Raw genomic sequence first — 18,349 nt, 5'->3', positions numbered from 1 at the left:
ATACATTAAAATCTAGACATATTTGCAGAGAGGCACAGATAATATATGCTTGCCTCATTTAGACAGCTTACATCTGGTTAAGTGTATTTTATGCAAACCTGCTAGGACTGCAAGAGGAAACCCTGATAATGTTGGATATCGCGATAACGATAACGATAACACTTGCAATAATAAAACAGATACTCAGTTCTTGGCTCAGACTTGCACAGTACCAGTGCTTGTGTCTGGTTGTCTCTCTTGTATCCAAAATATTGTCAGACAGGTGATGTGCCCTTTTTCCCCTCTCTGGCATTCCCACTTTTGACTTCACTCATTTTGTCACATTTTCCTCCTTTAACCATGCACATTCTTTCGTATTAGATGATGACTAATGGTGAGAGCTGTGTGTGATTGGCCAGAGCGTTAACAGCATGGCCTGTATCAGACAATATAGTATCATTCAAAGTGCAATATCTGAGTTTCTCTCAGTGTGTTTAACGCTCAAGTTGAAAGAAAAATAAAAAAAGACATATTGTGACACCCTAAAACCTCCTTACAAAACGTTTGTATTACACAAGAGGGCCACACATTGCTACTTATACTACAACACATTTGTGTATCTAAACGCCATGTTTCTCTCTACATCCTCATATCAGCATGAAAGGTCAATTTATAATGACATCATTGCCTCACTACATCATTTATTACTGCTTAAAACAGTTCAAGAGTTTACTACATTTCACAAAAATACTAAATCATTACAAAAACACATCATATCATCAAAGTTGTTTTTTAATGATGGATAAATCATTAAAAAAACAAATGTGAATATTCAGTAATATTTTTCCAGCATCAGTGCAAGTTTGTGCGGCATTCTTCATCTTTAATATTTAAGCTCGACAATACCCCGGCACCTGATGAAAATTTAATGGGATGCCCAAACTTTTTTTTTCTCATTAAAACTCCTATTCCTCGAATAAAAAGGTGGGCAACCGGCACATAGTTGAGACTAACTTCCCCCAAGGTGATGATGTGATGCAGATGAGGTGCTGGTGCTGCTGATGCTTCAACCCTCAAGGGTACAATCCACCATAAAATAATCATATTAGGAGAATTAAACAACTGAAAGCAGCGATTTCTGTGTTCAGCTTGTTTGGGGCTTTAAGGCTGTGTGCCTGTGACCAGAGTTTTTGGATAAGAGCTGAACCATTAGTCTCTTAATCAATTAGCGGATGTGACCAAAATAATTTAGTCTGATAATAAGATGTAAAATGGATTTTTTTGTCATTTTTTTTTAAATAAAAGAAGTTAATCTGCCAGTGCTTTATGGGCTTTTAATGCAACTATGTGACATCTCGTGACAAAATAATGAAGCAGTTTCGACTTAAATTCATGACAGTCAACAGAGCCAAGAAAGTTCTTAGAACATTTGATGTGATTGTAATATTATCTACCGTGATACCGTGATCTTTTTTTTTTTTAAATTCAGAAAATACATATCAAAATGCTGTATAAACCAATAAAGGATTAATTACAGTGAAACTTTTCAACACCTGAATGCCCTCTTTGGGGATCAATAACAGATTATCTTATCTTTTTGCAGTCTTTGCTGAGTCCATATTATGTTATCAACAAAGATTTCTTTAGTCAATTTATAATTTCAAGACATTTATTGAATAAAATGGCAAATCGTTAGCAGGGTTCTGCTCCTCAACAGTTAGTATTTGCAGCTCGTTGCTGTCTCATATTATTGTTGTCAGATAAAGCAATGAAACTGAAGACTTTTCAGCTTTTCCCACATAATTAAAATCTTTGTGTGGTATTAGCTGATGATGGGGGGATCAGATTTTTGTGACTGTGTATCACTTTCCATCATTCAGTGTACTCTCTCTAAATTCTGACATTTTGCAGGTCTTTTTTTCCTTAGCAGCATCTCGAGGAGTTTAGATCAGTCAGTCCAAACAGAGCTGATCAGATCAATGGATGAGAGGAGCAGCTGCTGCAGAGGTGAGGGAAAGCAAACTTTAAGACCCAGCACAATGAGCAGTTAAATATCACATTCAATGAAACTGGTGTTTTGCTGCTTTGAGTATGCTCTGCACTCCAAGATTGTGGTGCAATGAATAACTGAACAATATATCAGCCCCTGCAGGATGTTGCAATGTTGGGATTGCAACAATTAACGCAGTTTGCAATCCGTGTGGATTCTGCAAGATGTTGCATTTTTGACTATTTAAAACAAACAAACAAAAAATATTACTCAAAATTTTAAATTTCATTGAAGAGCTAACAGCAGTGTACTGGTTTGCTCAGCACCTCTTTACACAGCATGTGTTTGAATAGTGCTACATACATGGCAGCAGATGTTATCGTGGTGGGCCGCCACAATTAAATGAATGTGTGCTAAACCCTCTGCTTTAAAATGTGAAGTTTAATATCTTTGGCTTTTGGAATGTTGGTCGAAACAACTTTCTAGTCGTCATTTTCGGCTCTGGTTAACTGTGATGGACATTTTGTACACTGACAATGTCATGGACAAACCCCTAAAATGATTAAGATAATGAATCAATAATGAAATTTATCATCAGTTGCTGCTCATTTCTGGACCAAAGGTTATATAAAAAAAGACCAGGAAGACCACTGTGTAAAGGTAAAGTGAATGTGTGGGTAAAACTCCTTATTATTCAACAACTTTGGCAACTGAACAAGGCGCATAATCCCCAGATACTCCAGTGAAGCTGCTCAACCGCCAGAAGGTGCAGACTCTAGTTCTACTTGGCATCTCCAAGGTGTGAAAAAGTGCAACTATGAATAGACAGCAATACATGGCTTAACACCACCATGCATGCTCAGCAAAAGCCCTTTACTGGATAAGAGGAAAAGTTTAAAATAATCAAAACTCATTACTTTTAAGCTTCAATCAGATTACGTCCAGTGAAAGTGCTCAAGCCTGATTTGAGCGTTCATATGAGGTCATCTAATTTGGAAAGAGGGTTAAGTAGTTCTGTCTCTGGATTACCGGGTGAACGTACCTGGCAAGATTTTGGTTCTGTCTTACTATGTCTGCCTACCTACAGTAAAGTTCATCAAGTGGGGGAGGTGACAAGGTATATTACCTCAAGTGTAGAGCACTTTACATTACATTACAGTTTCATTTTGAGTTCTGGTTTTTCCATTTCTGCAACTTTCCACTTTATTTCAGATAACACTGTACTTTTTATGTCACTACATTTATTTTAAAGTTATAGTCACTGGTTACTTTATAGATTAGGATTCTGAATGCAAAATACATGTGCATTTTGTAACAAATGCTTCCTAAAGCTGAAGTAGTATAAAGCTGTTAAAATTCACTCCACTTTGACCACCTAAAAACATGAAAGTTTACTTACGTATTCATGCATCTGTCATAATAATCAGTCTTAAAATGATTACTCACCCCACCGAAAACCAATAGGTTATGTTTTTTCAGTTATTGAGAAAAATGTCAGTGATTTATGGCTCCAGATTCTCAAATGTAATGCATTACTTTTTTCTTCTTCTTCTCATTTTTTTTTTTAATATTATGGAAGTCTGCATGGTTGATTATAAAAAACAACCAATTCTAAGATGCCATTTTGAACTTTCATCATATATTTTATAGAATCAATTAGTTTTTTGATTAATCAAAAACTGAGTGACAGATTAATCGATGATGAAAACTGGTATAATTTGCAGCCCCTGAGTTGTTTAATTTCCCTAAGTGCTGTGACTGTGGCTGACTATTACTTTTTCCCTTTTGAAAGGGATTCAGAACTGTTAACACTTAAATTTCTTCTGTCGACACTTCATTTGCAAATCTTCCCCATCTCACATTTTGCCCAAACGTATCTCACTTCATGGCATTCTCTGAGCTGCAAAAAGCAGGTTTCAGATTGTTAGAGCAAATTATTGGAGATTCTATAATTTGAAGCACAAATTTTAATGTAGCATTGTAGGACTTTTGCTTGTAAAGAGTTTTTTTTAACATTGTGTTGCTGCTTTTTTAAGCATCTGAAAACTTCTTCCACCACTGTCTGTTCCTCTAATGTCTCTTCCCATTTTGTCTACATCACATTGCCCCATGCGGACACACGCCCATGTATCCTTCGCCATCTGCACCACGTCCTGCATTATGACAATTTGAGCCGGTATTCAGCCTGTATGGCCTTAAGTGCCGTCATAAATCCCCATTATCCCCAATCCAATACATCGATGTCACTAAATGATCCACAGCCCTTTCACACAGTACAACTAATACAGTCTTCAAAGCTCTTAGCCTTTCATTCTTCTCAATTACCACTCCCTTTCCCGCACTCTCTTGCTCTCCATCTCTCCCCCTCTCCCCCTGCACTCCCTCTATCTAAATCCTCTTTCCAGATTTCTCTCTCCATTTCGTCAGCCTTCCCTCCTTCTTTTCCCCTCTCTCCTGTTGCGCTCTCCAGTCCCCTCTTCTTTAAAACTGGTCCCCCTTTGCTTCATCCTCTCCCCCAAGTCTGCACTCCCACTCGGCCGCAAAGCCGCCTTGCTTCTTCTTCTGTGGTTCTCTTAATTCCCCTTCTGCTTTCTCTTTCCCCGTCAGTGTCTCTCTTTGCAGCTTCCATCAGTCTCTCAGTATCCTCGCAGTTGCTCTGTCTATTTTTATGCACACACACACGCACACAGTCACTCCGTCTCTGTTCTCTGTTTTCTCGGCAGTCCCTCACTGTCACTTTCTTGATACAAGGCGTCTCTCTCTCTCTCTCTCTCTCTCTCCCTCAAACACACACACACTCTCTCTCTCTCTGTCGCTCTACATCTGTGTCGCCCTCATTCCCTACCCTCTCTCTCTCTGTCTCGGCTTCTGTCTTTTTACTGTCACAGAAGCTGTCAGACAAGCAGTGGTGAGCAGCAGTCTATGGGCTCATCTTTCCAATACACACACACACACTTCAGCACAGGCTATAACAGCATGAATGAGAAGCTTTAATAATAGCACGCTGACCCGTAGTGCTCTTGCGCTATGTAGCCAGAGATGAGCACTATGTGGCAGTGTGTGTGTGTGTGTGCGTGTGATTATCATCTGTCCATTACCAGTGTTTGTAAGTTAAACCGAAGGGCTGAGTGTGAGAGAGTGTGTCATTTCCAGCAATGACTGATTGGTGTTGTGCAGTGTCAGGACGGCTGGGCGAGGCCTTGAACACACCATCATTCACATCGAGTTGATCTCTTTCAAATCGCTCTCTGTCTGTCTCTCTATTTTTCGCAGTTAGCCCTGTATTTTAAAGGGTCGGTTCACCCAAATTACAAAACAGAACCAGTGTCCCTGTTACTTTGGCTGCAACTCCATTTCCAGACAGGAAAGTTGATTCAGCAAACCCTGGATGACTTTCAGTGACTGTGTTTTTTAACATTCAGAGCCAACATTTTTGGCAGCAACTTATTTATTTCTGCAATATGTTTGCATGGAAATAGGAAAAAAATCATGTTTATGGCAAATAAACTATGATTAAAGGGGCACAAAGTTGTGGGGAGTACTACCCAGTCTGTGAAAACAGTTGCATCATGTCATCTGTGGCTCTGTAGGGCATTTTCCAAAGTCTGAGAAAACAACCCTGTGATGTATCTCAACTTGGGCTGAGAGACTGCAACTTAAAAACTGAAGCATGAAGTATCAGAGACATGGATCTCTACCAGACAGGGATTGTCTAGACAGGGGGCGGCCGCCTTTTTTTATTTGAAGTGCTAATTTAAAATTTTCTATTTCATAAGTGTGTTGATATAATGTCAATTCCTCGCTGCTGATGATTGATCTGTCAATCTGAGTAGAGCTGATCAGATCGATGGATGAGAGGAGCAGCTCTTGTGGTGGGAGTGAAAACAAACTTTTAGACCCAGGGCACTGACGGTTAAGTTTCTCTTTCACTCCAGTGTGCTGCTTTATCTATACTCAGAGTAAGTTTTGTGTATAATAAATAACCACACAGTGGATTTTATACATTCCAATTGTGCTTCTAATGAATGCTCCATCTTCAAAAATTAAAAATCAATACTTAGCTGCAGATGTTATTCTTGTAGCGGACCGCCACAAATCAATGAATGTGTGGGAAACCTTGTACATAAACATTTCTTAAAGAAAAACAAAAAAAGTCTCTTGCATACTTATTGCTAGTGTGCCATTAGTTAAGCTACAGCATGCCTCTGGTGACACCTGCACCAAAGGTTACTGACCACTGGTCTAATGAAAGATACTGTCAAGCTGTATCATGGAAAGTGTATGAATCCAATGTTTTTGGACCCTGACAAACACTGGGCACAAAAAGTCAGGGTCTGTGATATTTTGTCAATACGTAGTGCTAATTTGGTGGAATTCCCCTTTACTATGGTGTGGTTTGAAAGATTGTGGTTGCAGAGAAAAAAAAAGCCCATCCAGCACCTATACTTCTACAATTTTACTTATCATATTGTCACATAAAGCCCGTGCTACTCTTTGCAGCAGCACTGAATACACTGGCACTGTGTATAGATATGTCATATCGTTCCTGGGGACAGGACTACCTCTTCAGAAGAGGTAGTTCCTATGAGAACCGTCCACACAGGTGTCTGCGTTATCCAGTGCAATCAAAAAATTGTTTTTGGAATGAAATGCTGCTGCAAAAACGTGTACTAAAAGTTTTTAATGCTGTGAGTGGAGCTGCGCAATGATATTGTGTTTTTAAAGCCTACACTAAGGGCAACGCACATCAACATACATGCCTTGCACATTGTTACCGTCCAGCCACAATAATATGTTCGCTTAAATGTTGGTGACAGTAAAGCTTAGCCATGGATTCTGGCTCCATCTCACTTTGTTATCGAAACAACACCCAGCATAACCTGGGCTACACAAACAGATCATTTTACGCATTATAAAGTCTTTAATATAAGTGCTTCTCATATATTGTTAAGCAACTAGTTCTGACCCATCATTCAAACAGAATAACTGGTAGATGATATTTTTTTCCTCAGGGGCTATATTATTTAACATAACAACTTTCTGCTTGTAGGGCTAAGACAACATAGTGCCATCCCAAGCACCCCAATTTTTTTTCCTAGGATGGTAAAGGCATGATGCCGTCCTGCGCTCGCCTTTGTTTGTTAGGTTTAGGCAACAGGAGTAAAGGGGGTTAAGGCAGGAATGTCAGCGTAAGCCAATCAGAGGCAGAGTAAAGAAGAGTGGGGTGGGTTATGCCTTTGCCATCCTAGGAAAAAAAAAGAGGTGCGTCCTGTGCCTTGACTTTTCCAGATGCTCTTCACATGGTTCTGACATCAGGTGCTGCTCCCGAGCCGCATAATGGCAGGGTGAACGTTCATTTACAGTGACGTCAAGGCTTGGTGCACATTAGAAAAGCTGCAGGCTGGACTTGTGTCTGCCTCCCATGTAAAAACACACAGCCTGACTGCACAAATAACTGTGTGGCTAATTTGATTGGTTGAGTTTTGGTGAAGTGGTAGGCTCAGCAGCAATCTGTCAACCTGTATGTGCATTTGTGCATCCAGCAGCAGACAAATTATAAGCACTTATTCCACTGACCCCCATTGTACTGAATGTCTGGCAGAAATATAAAAAGACAGATATCTCAAAATCTGGACAAATAAAACCAGAGCTTTCTGCGTGGCTTGATACCATTACAGGTAAGAGGAAAAATACATCTTTTTTTTTTTTTATCTCTGGTGAGCTGAAACCTTTGAACAAAAATTCAGTCTCTCTCAAAAACCAACAATCTCCAGACTCCTGTGTCTCCTGTTTTCAGTTCAGCGGTAACAAAAAGACCAGATAATCTGTCCTCAGGCGGGAAGCTCTCCCATTCCTCCTTCTCTCTGTAGCTTCAGTCCATTCTTTTGATTCATTTCAATCCATAATTATAGCAAACACTAACACCGCCAAGGCATCAGGACACAAGATGGGCATTTTTGCATCACAAAGCCATGTAGAGTGTTGCATTTTCACATCAATAAATCATTATCATATTATATCATCCTATTATAATAGAATAATTACTGTAGAGAAGGCCACAGCAAATAAGCTGCACTAGTCTGAACACTGCAGTTTACACAGATTTAGCGGGACATCTGTTGGAGAGCTTTGCAGACAGACAGAGGGCGCTGTTCTTCCAGTGCAAACAGAGATTTAAAGCTTATAGAGTTTCTGGTGTAGGCAGATGGTGGAAGGAGCAAAAGGGCGACAGAAACAACACTTCCAACATGTTTGTTCTGCTCAGTAAAGCAAAACAGAAAACCTTTGACTGATGAAGCAACAAGAGGCAGGGGGGTTTATGGGAAACATGGTCGCAATTTGGAGAAACGCTACCATTGCCAATACCACTGGTGTGACTCAGGCTGCCAATCGTCTCCACGGTTTTTCAGTTTATCTTTCAGAAAGAAGCCGGCTAATTTGTACTCTCATGACATCCTCGCTGTGCCTCTCCCCTTCTCTTGCCTGCTCATTTCTCCCGTTTATCTGTAACAAAAAACCAGTCGGTCTGACCTCATGCAAAGCTCTCTCTATCTCTGTTTCTCTGTTCGACCTCATCCCTTCATCCTCTCCTCCGCCCTGCCTTTTATTGCTGGATTCTGTCGTTATCCCCGGCTAGATCCGACCCACGCTATCTCGCGCTCTCTGTTGTGTCACTCCCAGTAGCAGATATGTTGCAGCTCAACAGATGACACACACACACACACACACACACACACACACACACACACACACACACACACACACACACACACACACACACACACACACACACACACTTTCACAAATAAACCCCTGCATCAACACACACTCAAAATACAGTAATAGCAAACATACACACATTTCCTGGGTACATGCATAGGCACAAATTTACAGGATCAGGACATGAAGGAATGATGGGAGAGAAGGGCACAAACACAAACACATTCACAGCATGTTTCTGCTCTTGCACTTGTGCACACACACATATGCAGGCGCAGGTTTGGGACACACAGAGAGACAGCAGGCAACGTGGCAAGGACATAATACACACGCAGCATGATTGCACGCGCTCATCAGCTACTTTCTCACACACACAAGTGCTCATGCATGAGGCATATGCACACAAATTCACACTTGTGTACAAACATACGCACATTCGCAAATCCCCATGCACACTCATTACTGCTGGAGCACACAGAGATACACACACAGCAACAAACCACATCCTCGTATTCCTACAGCATATTCTTGTAGCCACACACACTCTGTCCTACACGCATACACATTACCACACCCATGCGCTCCCTTATCCCACACACAGATCCAGCACGAGTACAAGCCAGAGTACATCAACAGACACATCCAACACACATTTTCTGACCCCAAAATATGTACACACACACACACACACACACACACACACACACACACACACACACAAACACACAGAGCATCCACACACTCCCTGTGTGTCTCACCTTCCAGTTCCTGGTCGTCTCGGAACCAGCGCAACGTGGCAGGGGGTTTGCTGCCTGTACTGGTGCAGGTCAGGGTGACTTTGCCCCCCTCCGGCACTGCACTCTCAGAGCCCAAGATCTGAGGTTTACCGGGCACACCTATAGAGAGCCAGAAAGAGTTAGAGAGTCAGAGAGAGAGAACTTCCATGCTGCAGGGCTCACCTTGTAGCCAGAAAAAGTAATAAATAAAAGAAAGGTCAATGGCTGAGTGAACAAGCACTGCATATTTTTTTTGCAAAGCTGATGTATACGGTATGGAATTGGAAGTAAAATGAATATCAACAGCACAGTTTGGTACCGCATCTTCAATATCACAGACAAGCTTGAATTTATTAGGTCAATTCTGAAAGCTCTGATGGAAACCAGCTTGGAGAAAAATAATGATGCAGGCTTGCAATGATTTGCCCCAAAAATGGTTCAGAGTCATCGCACAGCAGCTCGAAATGACTGCAAAGCTTGTGTTCACCATGACTTTCCAGAGGCATCAAAGCTTCTGCCTCCTCGTCAGTGTCCACCAGAGCACTGAGGGCAGATGCACTACAATATTTTTATGTTTTGCTGGCAAGCGACCACTTAAGGCTGTGCAAATAATGACTGCTGTGTCTCCAAAGGAAAGGCAGAAGTAGCTTAAATGTTACAGCATCGCAAAACTTTTCAGGGATCAGGTCAGGATGTGAGTTTAACACTGACCGCTGTTAGAACCCTGTTCTCTAACAAAAAAACAATGTTGGTTGCTTTAACCCATCACCATAATCTTTCCCTAACTGTGACGAAGTAGTGTTTGTTCCCACGCTGAATCATATCCGAACCAGTGCCAAAAGTTCAGACATCAGTCATGTGAATCATTTCTGCAATGCCCATTTATAAGAGATTTTTAAAGGCGCTGGAAAAAGATGTCATCATGATAGAAAGGGCACCAAATCAAAAGAACAACAATTTGCCGAATGTCAATATGCTCTTATAAAACTTGTAAAAATAAAAATCCAGTAGTTACATGCCAGGTAGCGCTGTGGCACTAAAAACTTGTCAGGTCATTGTAGCAGAGACACTGTAGTTTGTAATGATAATAACAAAGAAACAGTATTTAATGTGGATCAGTTATTTCGTCATTGACGTCTGCTCGCGTACCACACAAAAATACCTAAAAGCTGCTTTGTGTTGGGATGCGCTAACAACATGGTAAACAATCCATAACTACGTCTTTACCAGCTACCAATCTGAAAACTGAGCTTTTAAACAATAAGAGGTGAGACGTTAGCAAGACAACATGGAAACACCGGGGGATCGTGACACTCAGTACGCCGATGTTCAGCAAGCATTTTACTGATTTGGCCAAACAAACTGTAGAGGATGAATTAAACTAAGTTATGTGATGCCTGGTTTTGACCTGTGTTCGTTTAAATGATGATCGTATTGGGCGATTCAGTCAAATAGTTGAAAATATCAAAGTATTTTTTACTACTGGCCATTCAGCGGGATCATTCCTCAAGGTAGCTAGACTAACAATATTGAGTTTGTCAATGTAACTTTTCCTCTATGAGAGACATAAGGTGCTAAAATCATCCTTTGACATGTTGATATCTACTTTTATCGAGCTACAGGCATTTTGTTAGTATAGTTGTATTTTGGCCCTTTGTTGCATATTATGGTGCCTATAGTTTTTCTCTATACCAGACCTGCTCACTGTGCAATGGTCAGAATCTGACTAAGTAATGATCGAACAGAATGGATCTGTGCATCACTAGTTGTACAGATAAAGATATGCTTTTTCACTGCTAAATACGTGGTTAGATTGTTTCATATATCTAACAGCACTATCAAAGAACTGGCTTTTTTAAAATGCAATTAGCAATACATATTTCACGAGGATACCGACTCTAACTGCATCTTAAATTTCTTTGCAAATGCATCATGAAAAGTTCTAAGTGCATTGCAGTCACAAGATGAACCATACTTTTAGTAAGACTTGGAAACATGATAGAGGTGTACAGAAGCTTTATATAGAGGCAAAAGAAAATGATACAACCCCTCATTAACTGAACATTCCCACAGTTCATGTAGCTATAATGAACATGGAAAAGCAATTAATTCAATGGGAAAAACAATAATGCCTTATCTATTGGCCTAAATAGCCTATGTGTCCCTGGAAACTAAATTTGAATAATATATACTGCAATTCAAAATTGCTCAACTTGAATAACTGTGTTAAAAAAATGAATCTGAATACCATAATTTCAAATTGTTTTTTTTAGTTTGGAACTGAATTTCAATAAACCTGAAACTGAATGTAATATTGAAATCATTGGCTCTGAAACTGTAGTTGATAGTCACCATAGACTGTATAAATAACGGATGTAGCTATCATGATATCACCCATTGGTTTGTGGACTGCAGTTTTGAAGTCTTGAGTTCGTCATTTTACCCATTGCCATCTTGGGTTTCTTGGAGCAAAATGTTGGTGAGTTTAAAAAAAAAAAAATCCACCCCTTGTGCAGTTGTTATGAATGTTGAAATTAGTTGTGGAGACCAACACCGTTTTGGCACCAGGCTGTAAACGTGTTTATTTCTGCTATAAAGTTGGGCATTTTAACACTGAGGTCTATGAGGATTCACTCTTTTTTGGAGCCAGCCTCAAGTGGCCATTCCATAAATTGCAGTTTTTGGCACTTCCGCATTGGCTTCATTTTTTTGTTATTTTTTAGCTTTGGAGGTTGCAACTTGAGCCTCACTGAAATTGAACTCTCGTATACTTCCATATTCAGTCGTCACAATAGAAATTTGTTTTTCGAAATTTAAATTCAGTTCACTGAGACACACATTCAGTCACTGAGGAGGCGCAATCAGGTGCATATTCACGGATCTCCTTTTCAAGTACTGGAACATACTGCACTCGGCTCTCTTTCCAGTGAAGTAGTCTCCTAGTTGTAAGGATTAGACCCTAACCCTTACACTAAGTGCAAGCAGGGGCTATTTGAGTTCAAGGGCACGTTTGTGAGGGAACGAATAAAAAATAAAATTGAAAGTATAATCAATGAGTCGTGCTCTGAAAATGAAATACAATGCTCTTGAATAAAGATAGTACATGACAAGAAGTTCAGGTTGTAAGTCTTCGTAAACTGAAAGTGAATTGAAAGAACATCATTTGAATTGTGAGAACTGTATGGGGAAGTTTATAGAGTTAAATTGTCATTGAGGATGAAATACTGTATCAGAGCAGCTGAATTCAATTTCATAATATTACATTCAGTTTCAAAACTAATAAATTATACTTATTTTTAAGGCAATTATTTAGCATGATCAATTCAAAAGCAAATGGTTCCAATTCAGTTTCTGGTGACACATTTTTCTGTCCATTGGTATCCTTTTAAAATCAGCAGCGTGAGTTCTGCATTAACTCTGACAGCCTTGGCATTTCTACAATTCAAGTCAGTCTGACTGTTCATTCTCGGAACTGCAGGTCAGTTCAAAATGTCAAGTAAATTAGATTTAGCGAAGATTATTAAATATGACTCCAAGAATTCATTAGTTAAAAGCCAAGGTGGGAGTTAGAATGACTCAGCCAGACTAAATGGGTTTTGTATTTTTCATTTAGGGATGGGGGGCATTGGTGTCTTCAGAAAAAACTGAGAGGGAAAGAGGGATGAAATGACCCAAAGGTCCGATTCAAACCGTTGAAGTTAGCCACCAGGACATCCTGAGCCAAACCAAAATTTCATGATACATATTCCTCTCCAAGAGGTGTTCTCCCACATCCCTGCACCGTCGGTAAAAATAAGAAACATTTTTGCTTAATTACTATTTTCAGTTAAAGTGAAAACAACACAAGCAGGAGAAGGAATCTGCAAATCTGCTCTGCCAAATATTTCAGAATCCACTCTTCACCATTGTGGTTGAAGGCGAGGGTGGGGAAAAAAGGAAAACTTTTTTGCCGTACTCCATTTGGAGCTGTTGTGGGCGGCACTTTTCTCCAAGGGTTGGTGGAGTTTACTGTCATTCTGCTTTTGAAAATAATGAACATTCGGTTTGCCGTCTAAGGTAGGAGAGAGAGAGTGATGGCAGAGGGAGAAAGAGAAAGAGCTGGAAGATGAGAGGCAGAGAGAGTTAGACAGAAAGGTAAAGATGGAGAGAGGACAACCAGTCATTAAGCCAGGAGGGAGACTGTTGTATTTTCATTAAAACTGACAAGATTTTGTACCAATTACTGAAATTTGTGGCATTTTTCGGGCCAGAAAATTCAGGAAAATTACCGAATAATTGATGGAGGGATGGACAGACGGGCGAGCTGGTGGGCAAACAGATGGATAGAGGGAGAGATAGAAAGATAGATAGATAGATAGAAAGAAAGATAGAGGGGGATAGATAGATAGATAGATAGATAGATAGATAGAGAGCTAGATGTGTTTATCCCCCCCAGATAGACAAGCAAACAGACATGGAAGTACCGATATAAAGTGCAGTGAACTAACCAAGGTATAGATCAAAAAAATAAAAATGTGGTCAATTTTTAATGTAGCAGTATTTGATGTAGTGCTCTGTGTGCGGAAGCTCTCTGGCAGTAAAGTAGCATTGAATATTAATAAGGGAATAATACTGCACATATAGAATTGGCTGGAGAAGCCCTGTCGAGACCCTTTCCTCTACAAGGAGAATAAAAGAGAATAAAGCCATTATAAATTATTCTCTGCTTAGCTCAGGAGAGAGCGACGAGGCATGCCACACATTTTACACTAACAGACACACAACCATTTAAATTTGACCACACTCAGCAGTTGTGCGCTCGGATGTGTTTGTGCATGTGTCCGTCAAAACCGTGCACATGTCAAAACAAGAATCAAACACACTCACACACACATGAATGCTGCAGTGCCAAAACTGGATGTCTTTGGCTGATTTTCCCATAGGGGTCTGTGCGTTTTAGACATTTTATCATACATTTTTAATGGTTTGGCTCCCTCTCAGGGGTCATGAAATATTTATTGAACTCAGAATACAGTGTCACAGCCGTCAATTACAGCGAATAACAAATGCTTGAATCACAATTACTGCAAAATTGGAAGAAATATGGAGGAGTGATTCTCATGTTAATGTGAAATTAAGGAGCTAATGGAGACCCGCCTTCACCCTTGCTTCGACACATACATCCCCCTCCTCCATCCCTTTACACACACACACACACACACACACACACACACACACACACACACACCAAAATCACATTAACATTTCAGGCGTTCTGTTAATGCTGTTGTCCAGAGCAACTATATTTAATTATTTTCGATATACTTTGCAGCACTGCCAAAACATTTGAGTAAATATCAACAAAATGATTTATTCAAGGACGCTTCCACAGCTGCGGACTGACAAACCTCAAATTTGGGGAGCAACCATGTGGCCTTTTAGCTCCATAACAGCCGTTGTAAGCCTCCCTGCCCCACCCCAAATATCAAAATTTTAGCATCTCGTTTCCACTTGGTGCATTTTCCAAGTGAATTAGGCAGACACCCTCTGCAGCTCAAATTTCATCCAAGAATTTGTTGGCAAATTATGGTGTATTAAATTAGAGACTCTAAGAGGAAATAGCAAAAGTTGATTAGAAAATATAAAAAAACAACCATGCTTTCTCTTTATCAGAAGGTGTGCAAAATTCAGCAATTGAAGCCCAATTATTGAATAAATGTGGTTTGTCGTGATCAGCACAAAGAATGACCCAATTTCATGACACAGCAATTTAAAAGTGGCATCAGACAGCCTGAAGTATTGGCGTAAATTGTCCGCCCACAACCTCCCAGGAATATCAGACCAGCTGTCTCTCTCTCATGTATACAGTAAGTTTCCATTGTGGTTGCATGGCCATTAGTTGGTGCATTCCTGTATTGCCAAGCACAATGCTTTGTTCTCATCTTCAAGTAAAAACCACAGAAATGGGGCCAGAATGAGAAACAATAATAACTTGACTGATAAAAATCAATACCTGAAAGACTGTTTGTGGCTGTCCAAAGACGATTAGCCCAATATCCAATCAATAAACAGGCCTACTCAGCACTGACAGCATGACCACGATTTATTGCAGGCTGCAGGGGAGCGACACACATAGGCAATAACATCCATCTCCAAGGAGATGAGCGGAGCCAGTTTATCTCTGTGCAAGAGTTATGCGAGGTCATAACCTTACACAAAGGTTAAAACTATAAGCAAGGATCTGGATCAAACCGGATGAAGGCATCACAGGAAAGGCTATTGAGGCATAACAAGTCCACTAAAAGGATATTTTATTTTGATTTTTTGAGAGGAATTACATTTTTTTTTACTATAAATTGAAACTGTGCTTTACACATGAAGACCTGATTATTTCAGAGTACAGGATCTATCAAAAAGATGGAATTGAGCTGCATTTTGAGTAATATAGGATATAGTGTTATCCAGCTTTACCCATACTCGGGACTAAAAGTCAGGGTAAATCAGCCTTAGCTGCATTGATTGCAGACGTTGTTTTCTAATCCGTCTTTCATAAGTCCTCTAACTTTATGGGAGCGAAACACTAAACTGCTGGAGTAGCAATACTTTGCCTCATGCCAACAGGCAGCCTCTCCTGGCATGTCACACTTACAGTGGACATCCACAGGGTCAAACTTCATTCTGCTCTGAGAGAGGGTAAACTCTGCAGGGTAGGTCAGGCTAGCACAATGCCACCGCGGTGTATCAAGGTGAATCTGAGCCACTTTTTTCACAAATCTTAAAACCTAACCCTTTGAAACCTTTATATATCCTCTATTTAACCAGGTAAAAGACTCCATGAGATTTCAGATCTCTTTTCCAAGAGTAACCTGGCCAAGTGGGCAGCTTAAAACAAGGTTACAACAATAAATACAGACAGACAAATACAACTATCAAACAAATACAACTATCACACAGTACAAAGAGCGAGCACAATCTCCAGTTAAAATGCAAAAAGTGCAATCATTAAATTTCTGTTATTACTGGAGTAGCAGTCACATTGACCAATAGTGCTATTTTCTCGACCTTTTAAAAGTGTCTTAACCTGAGCTCGATGGCTTGATTTCTTTAAAAAATATGTGAAGAAACTTAACAAGCAATGGTCCAAAATCAGCATGGAATTAATACAAATCTAACAAAAAAGTGAAAACTAGAAAAAACAAACAAACAAAAAAACTGAAGAAAAAAGAAAAGGAAAAAAAAAACAGACAAGAAAATTACCTGGGAAAAAATGCCTGAAAATAATAAGTTTTGTGGATATTTTCTCCAGCTATCCTGAAAGTAATTTTATAAATCAATTAACTTTGATTTAATTGCAATTTGCAGACCATTTCTTGTCAAGTTGTTCATTGCATTTTCCCCATGTTTTTTGAAAGAAATCAAACCAATTTGCTCAGGGTTCTGAGGTTTAAACACTTTGAAAGGCATCAGAGAGCATCACAAAAAAGTGATGCTGATCAAGGTTTCAAAGGGTTAAACTGTTATTTGATAGGCCTACATTTTCAATATGTCGTCTGAAACATAGATGTGATATTGCAAGTGCGGGGAAAATGAGACAAGATGCCAAAAGCTTGGAATTATCCATTTAGATTTGTCACAATCTCGCAAGTTTGGGAGAGAAATTAAGATTGACTGTAGTCAAGATGATTTGTACTGCCGTCAATCAGTCTCAAAGGAGTCACGCCTGAGTATGAGCACGAGGCAAGGATGTCATTCTGCACCATTAGGCCTCAACTAGAACAAAGACCATTCTTTAGAGAAGCCTAAATAGGAAAGAAAATCTGAAGAAACCTTCGGGTGGGCCTCACAGAGAGGGATCCTCCTTCAACGACAGACAGAAGATAGAAAAGGGCGTTTTTAAATTTTAGATTTTATTGATTTAATGTTTTTTTTTTCTTTCTTTTTCTTCAAATCAAAAAAAACTATTTAACACAGCCTTTTTTTTTATGCAGCATCAAAAAAAAAAGGGAGTATGCTAATATGCTCGACAGCTGGATAGAAACAGTGCAGGGTTTATTTCAAGGTCTGGAAAAGTTGCAACCTCTGTTTTTGGCAATATCACGGTGACAGGTTTTCCCCGCAATATGCAGTGTGTGATTATGCACTGTGTGTGTGTGTGTGTCTGTGTGTGTGACCCACCTAGCACGGTGACTGTAGCTCGGGCGGTGCGGACCGGCATGGTGAAGATGGAGCAGGTGTACTCGCCTTCATCGGACAGCTGCACGTCGGCGATGGTTATGGAAAGCTCGGTAGGTGTCGAGCGGTGCAGCTGGATGCGGTTATCCCTCAGCGCTGATGGAGGAAGAGGGACAGGATATCAATAATTATAAATGTGCATATATAATTGATCTGCCTTATGAATTATTTGAGGAGATTTAGTTTGTAGAAGGTATGTTTTTTTTCATTATTTTATCTATTTCTACTTTTTAAAATTTTCTTTTCACTTTTCAACTTTTCTTACAACAACTTACAGACAAAGTAACAACAAAGTAACAAATTATATTTTTGTATGTATTTCTAATAGTTTTCTCATATTTGCCATGCACTGGTGTTTCGTTCCAATAAAAAAGAAGAGAAAGAAAGTTAGAAGAGGTGGAGAAAGAGGGCAGAGGAGTCAGGTGGAAGGGACAGAAAGACGGTAGAGATATGGGCAAGGGAAATATGAAAAGTGGGGGAAAAGATGAGGGGCTGACAGAATGGAGAGCTGGGGGAGGACAGAAGAGACAAGAGCATGTGTGAGGAGGTGGGAGAAGGAATGCTACATAAGACAGGTGACAAGGATGGGGTGGGGGGGAGCAAGAGTAAAGACGAAGGAAACACAAAAGGATTAGGGATGTACAACGTTGGATTTTTTTGCCGATATCTAATA

The 18,349-nt window shown here is 39.9% G+C and overlaps 1 protein-coding gene across 4 annotated transcripts in view; it reads right to left on the bottom strand.

The window, feature by feature from the left end:
* cadm3 (cell adhesion molecule 3) overlaps positions 1-18,349 on the bottom strand; it is a 108,491-nt gene that overhangs the window by 28,399 nt on the left and 61,743 nt on the right. For all 4 annotated transcript variants that reach the window (XM_088085124.1, XM_088085126.1, XM_088085127.1 and 1 more), the window contains 2 exons: positions 17,620-17,772; positions 9,448-9,585 (listed from right to left, as the gene is read on the bottom strand). In XM_088085124.1, the coding sequence (XP_087941250.1) occupies positions 9,448-9,585; positions 17,620-17,772 (291 nt within the window). The remainder of the gene's footprint in view (positions 1-9,447; positions 9,586-17,619; positions 17,773-18,349) is intronic.

This window comes from Plectropomus leopardus, chromosome 12, assembly GCF_026936395.1.
Source record: "Plectropomus leopardus strain MGB_pleo_1.0 chromosome 12, ASM2693639v1, whole genome shotgun sequence".
Taxonomy (NCBI): domain Eukaryota; kingdom Metazoa; phylum Chordata; class Actinopteri; order Perciformes; family Serranidae; genus Plectropomus; species Plectropomus leopardus.
Note: the sequence above shows the minus strand (reverse complement) of the source record. Positions and strands in the feature narration are given on the sequence as shown.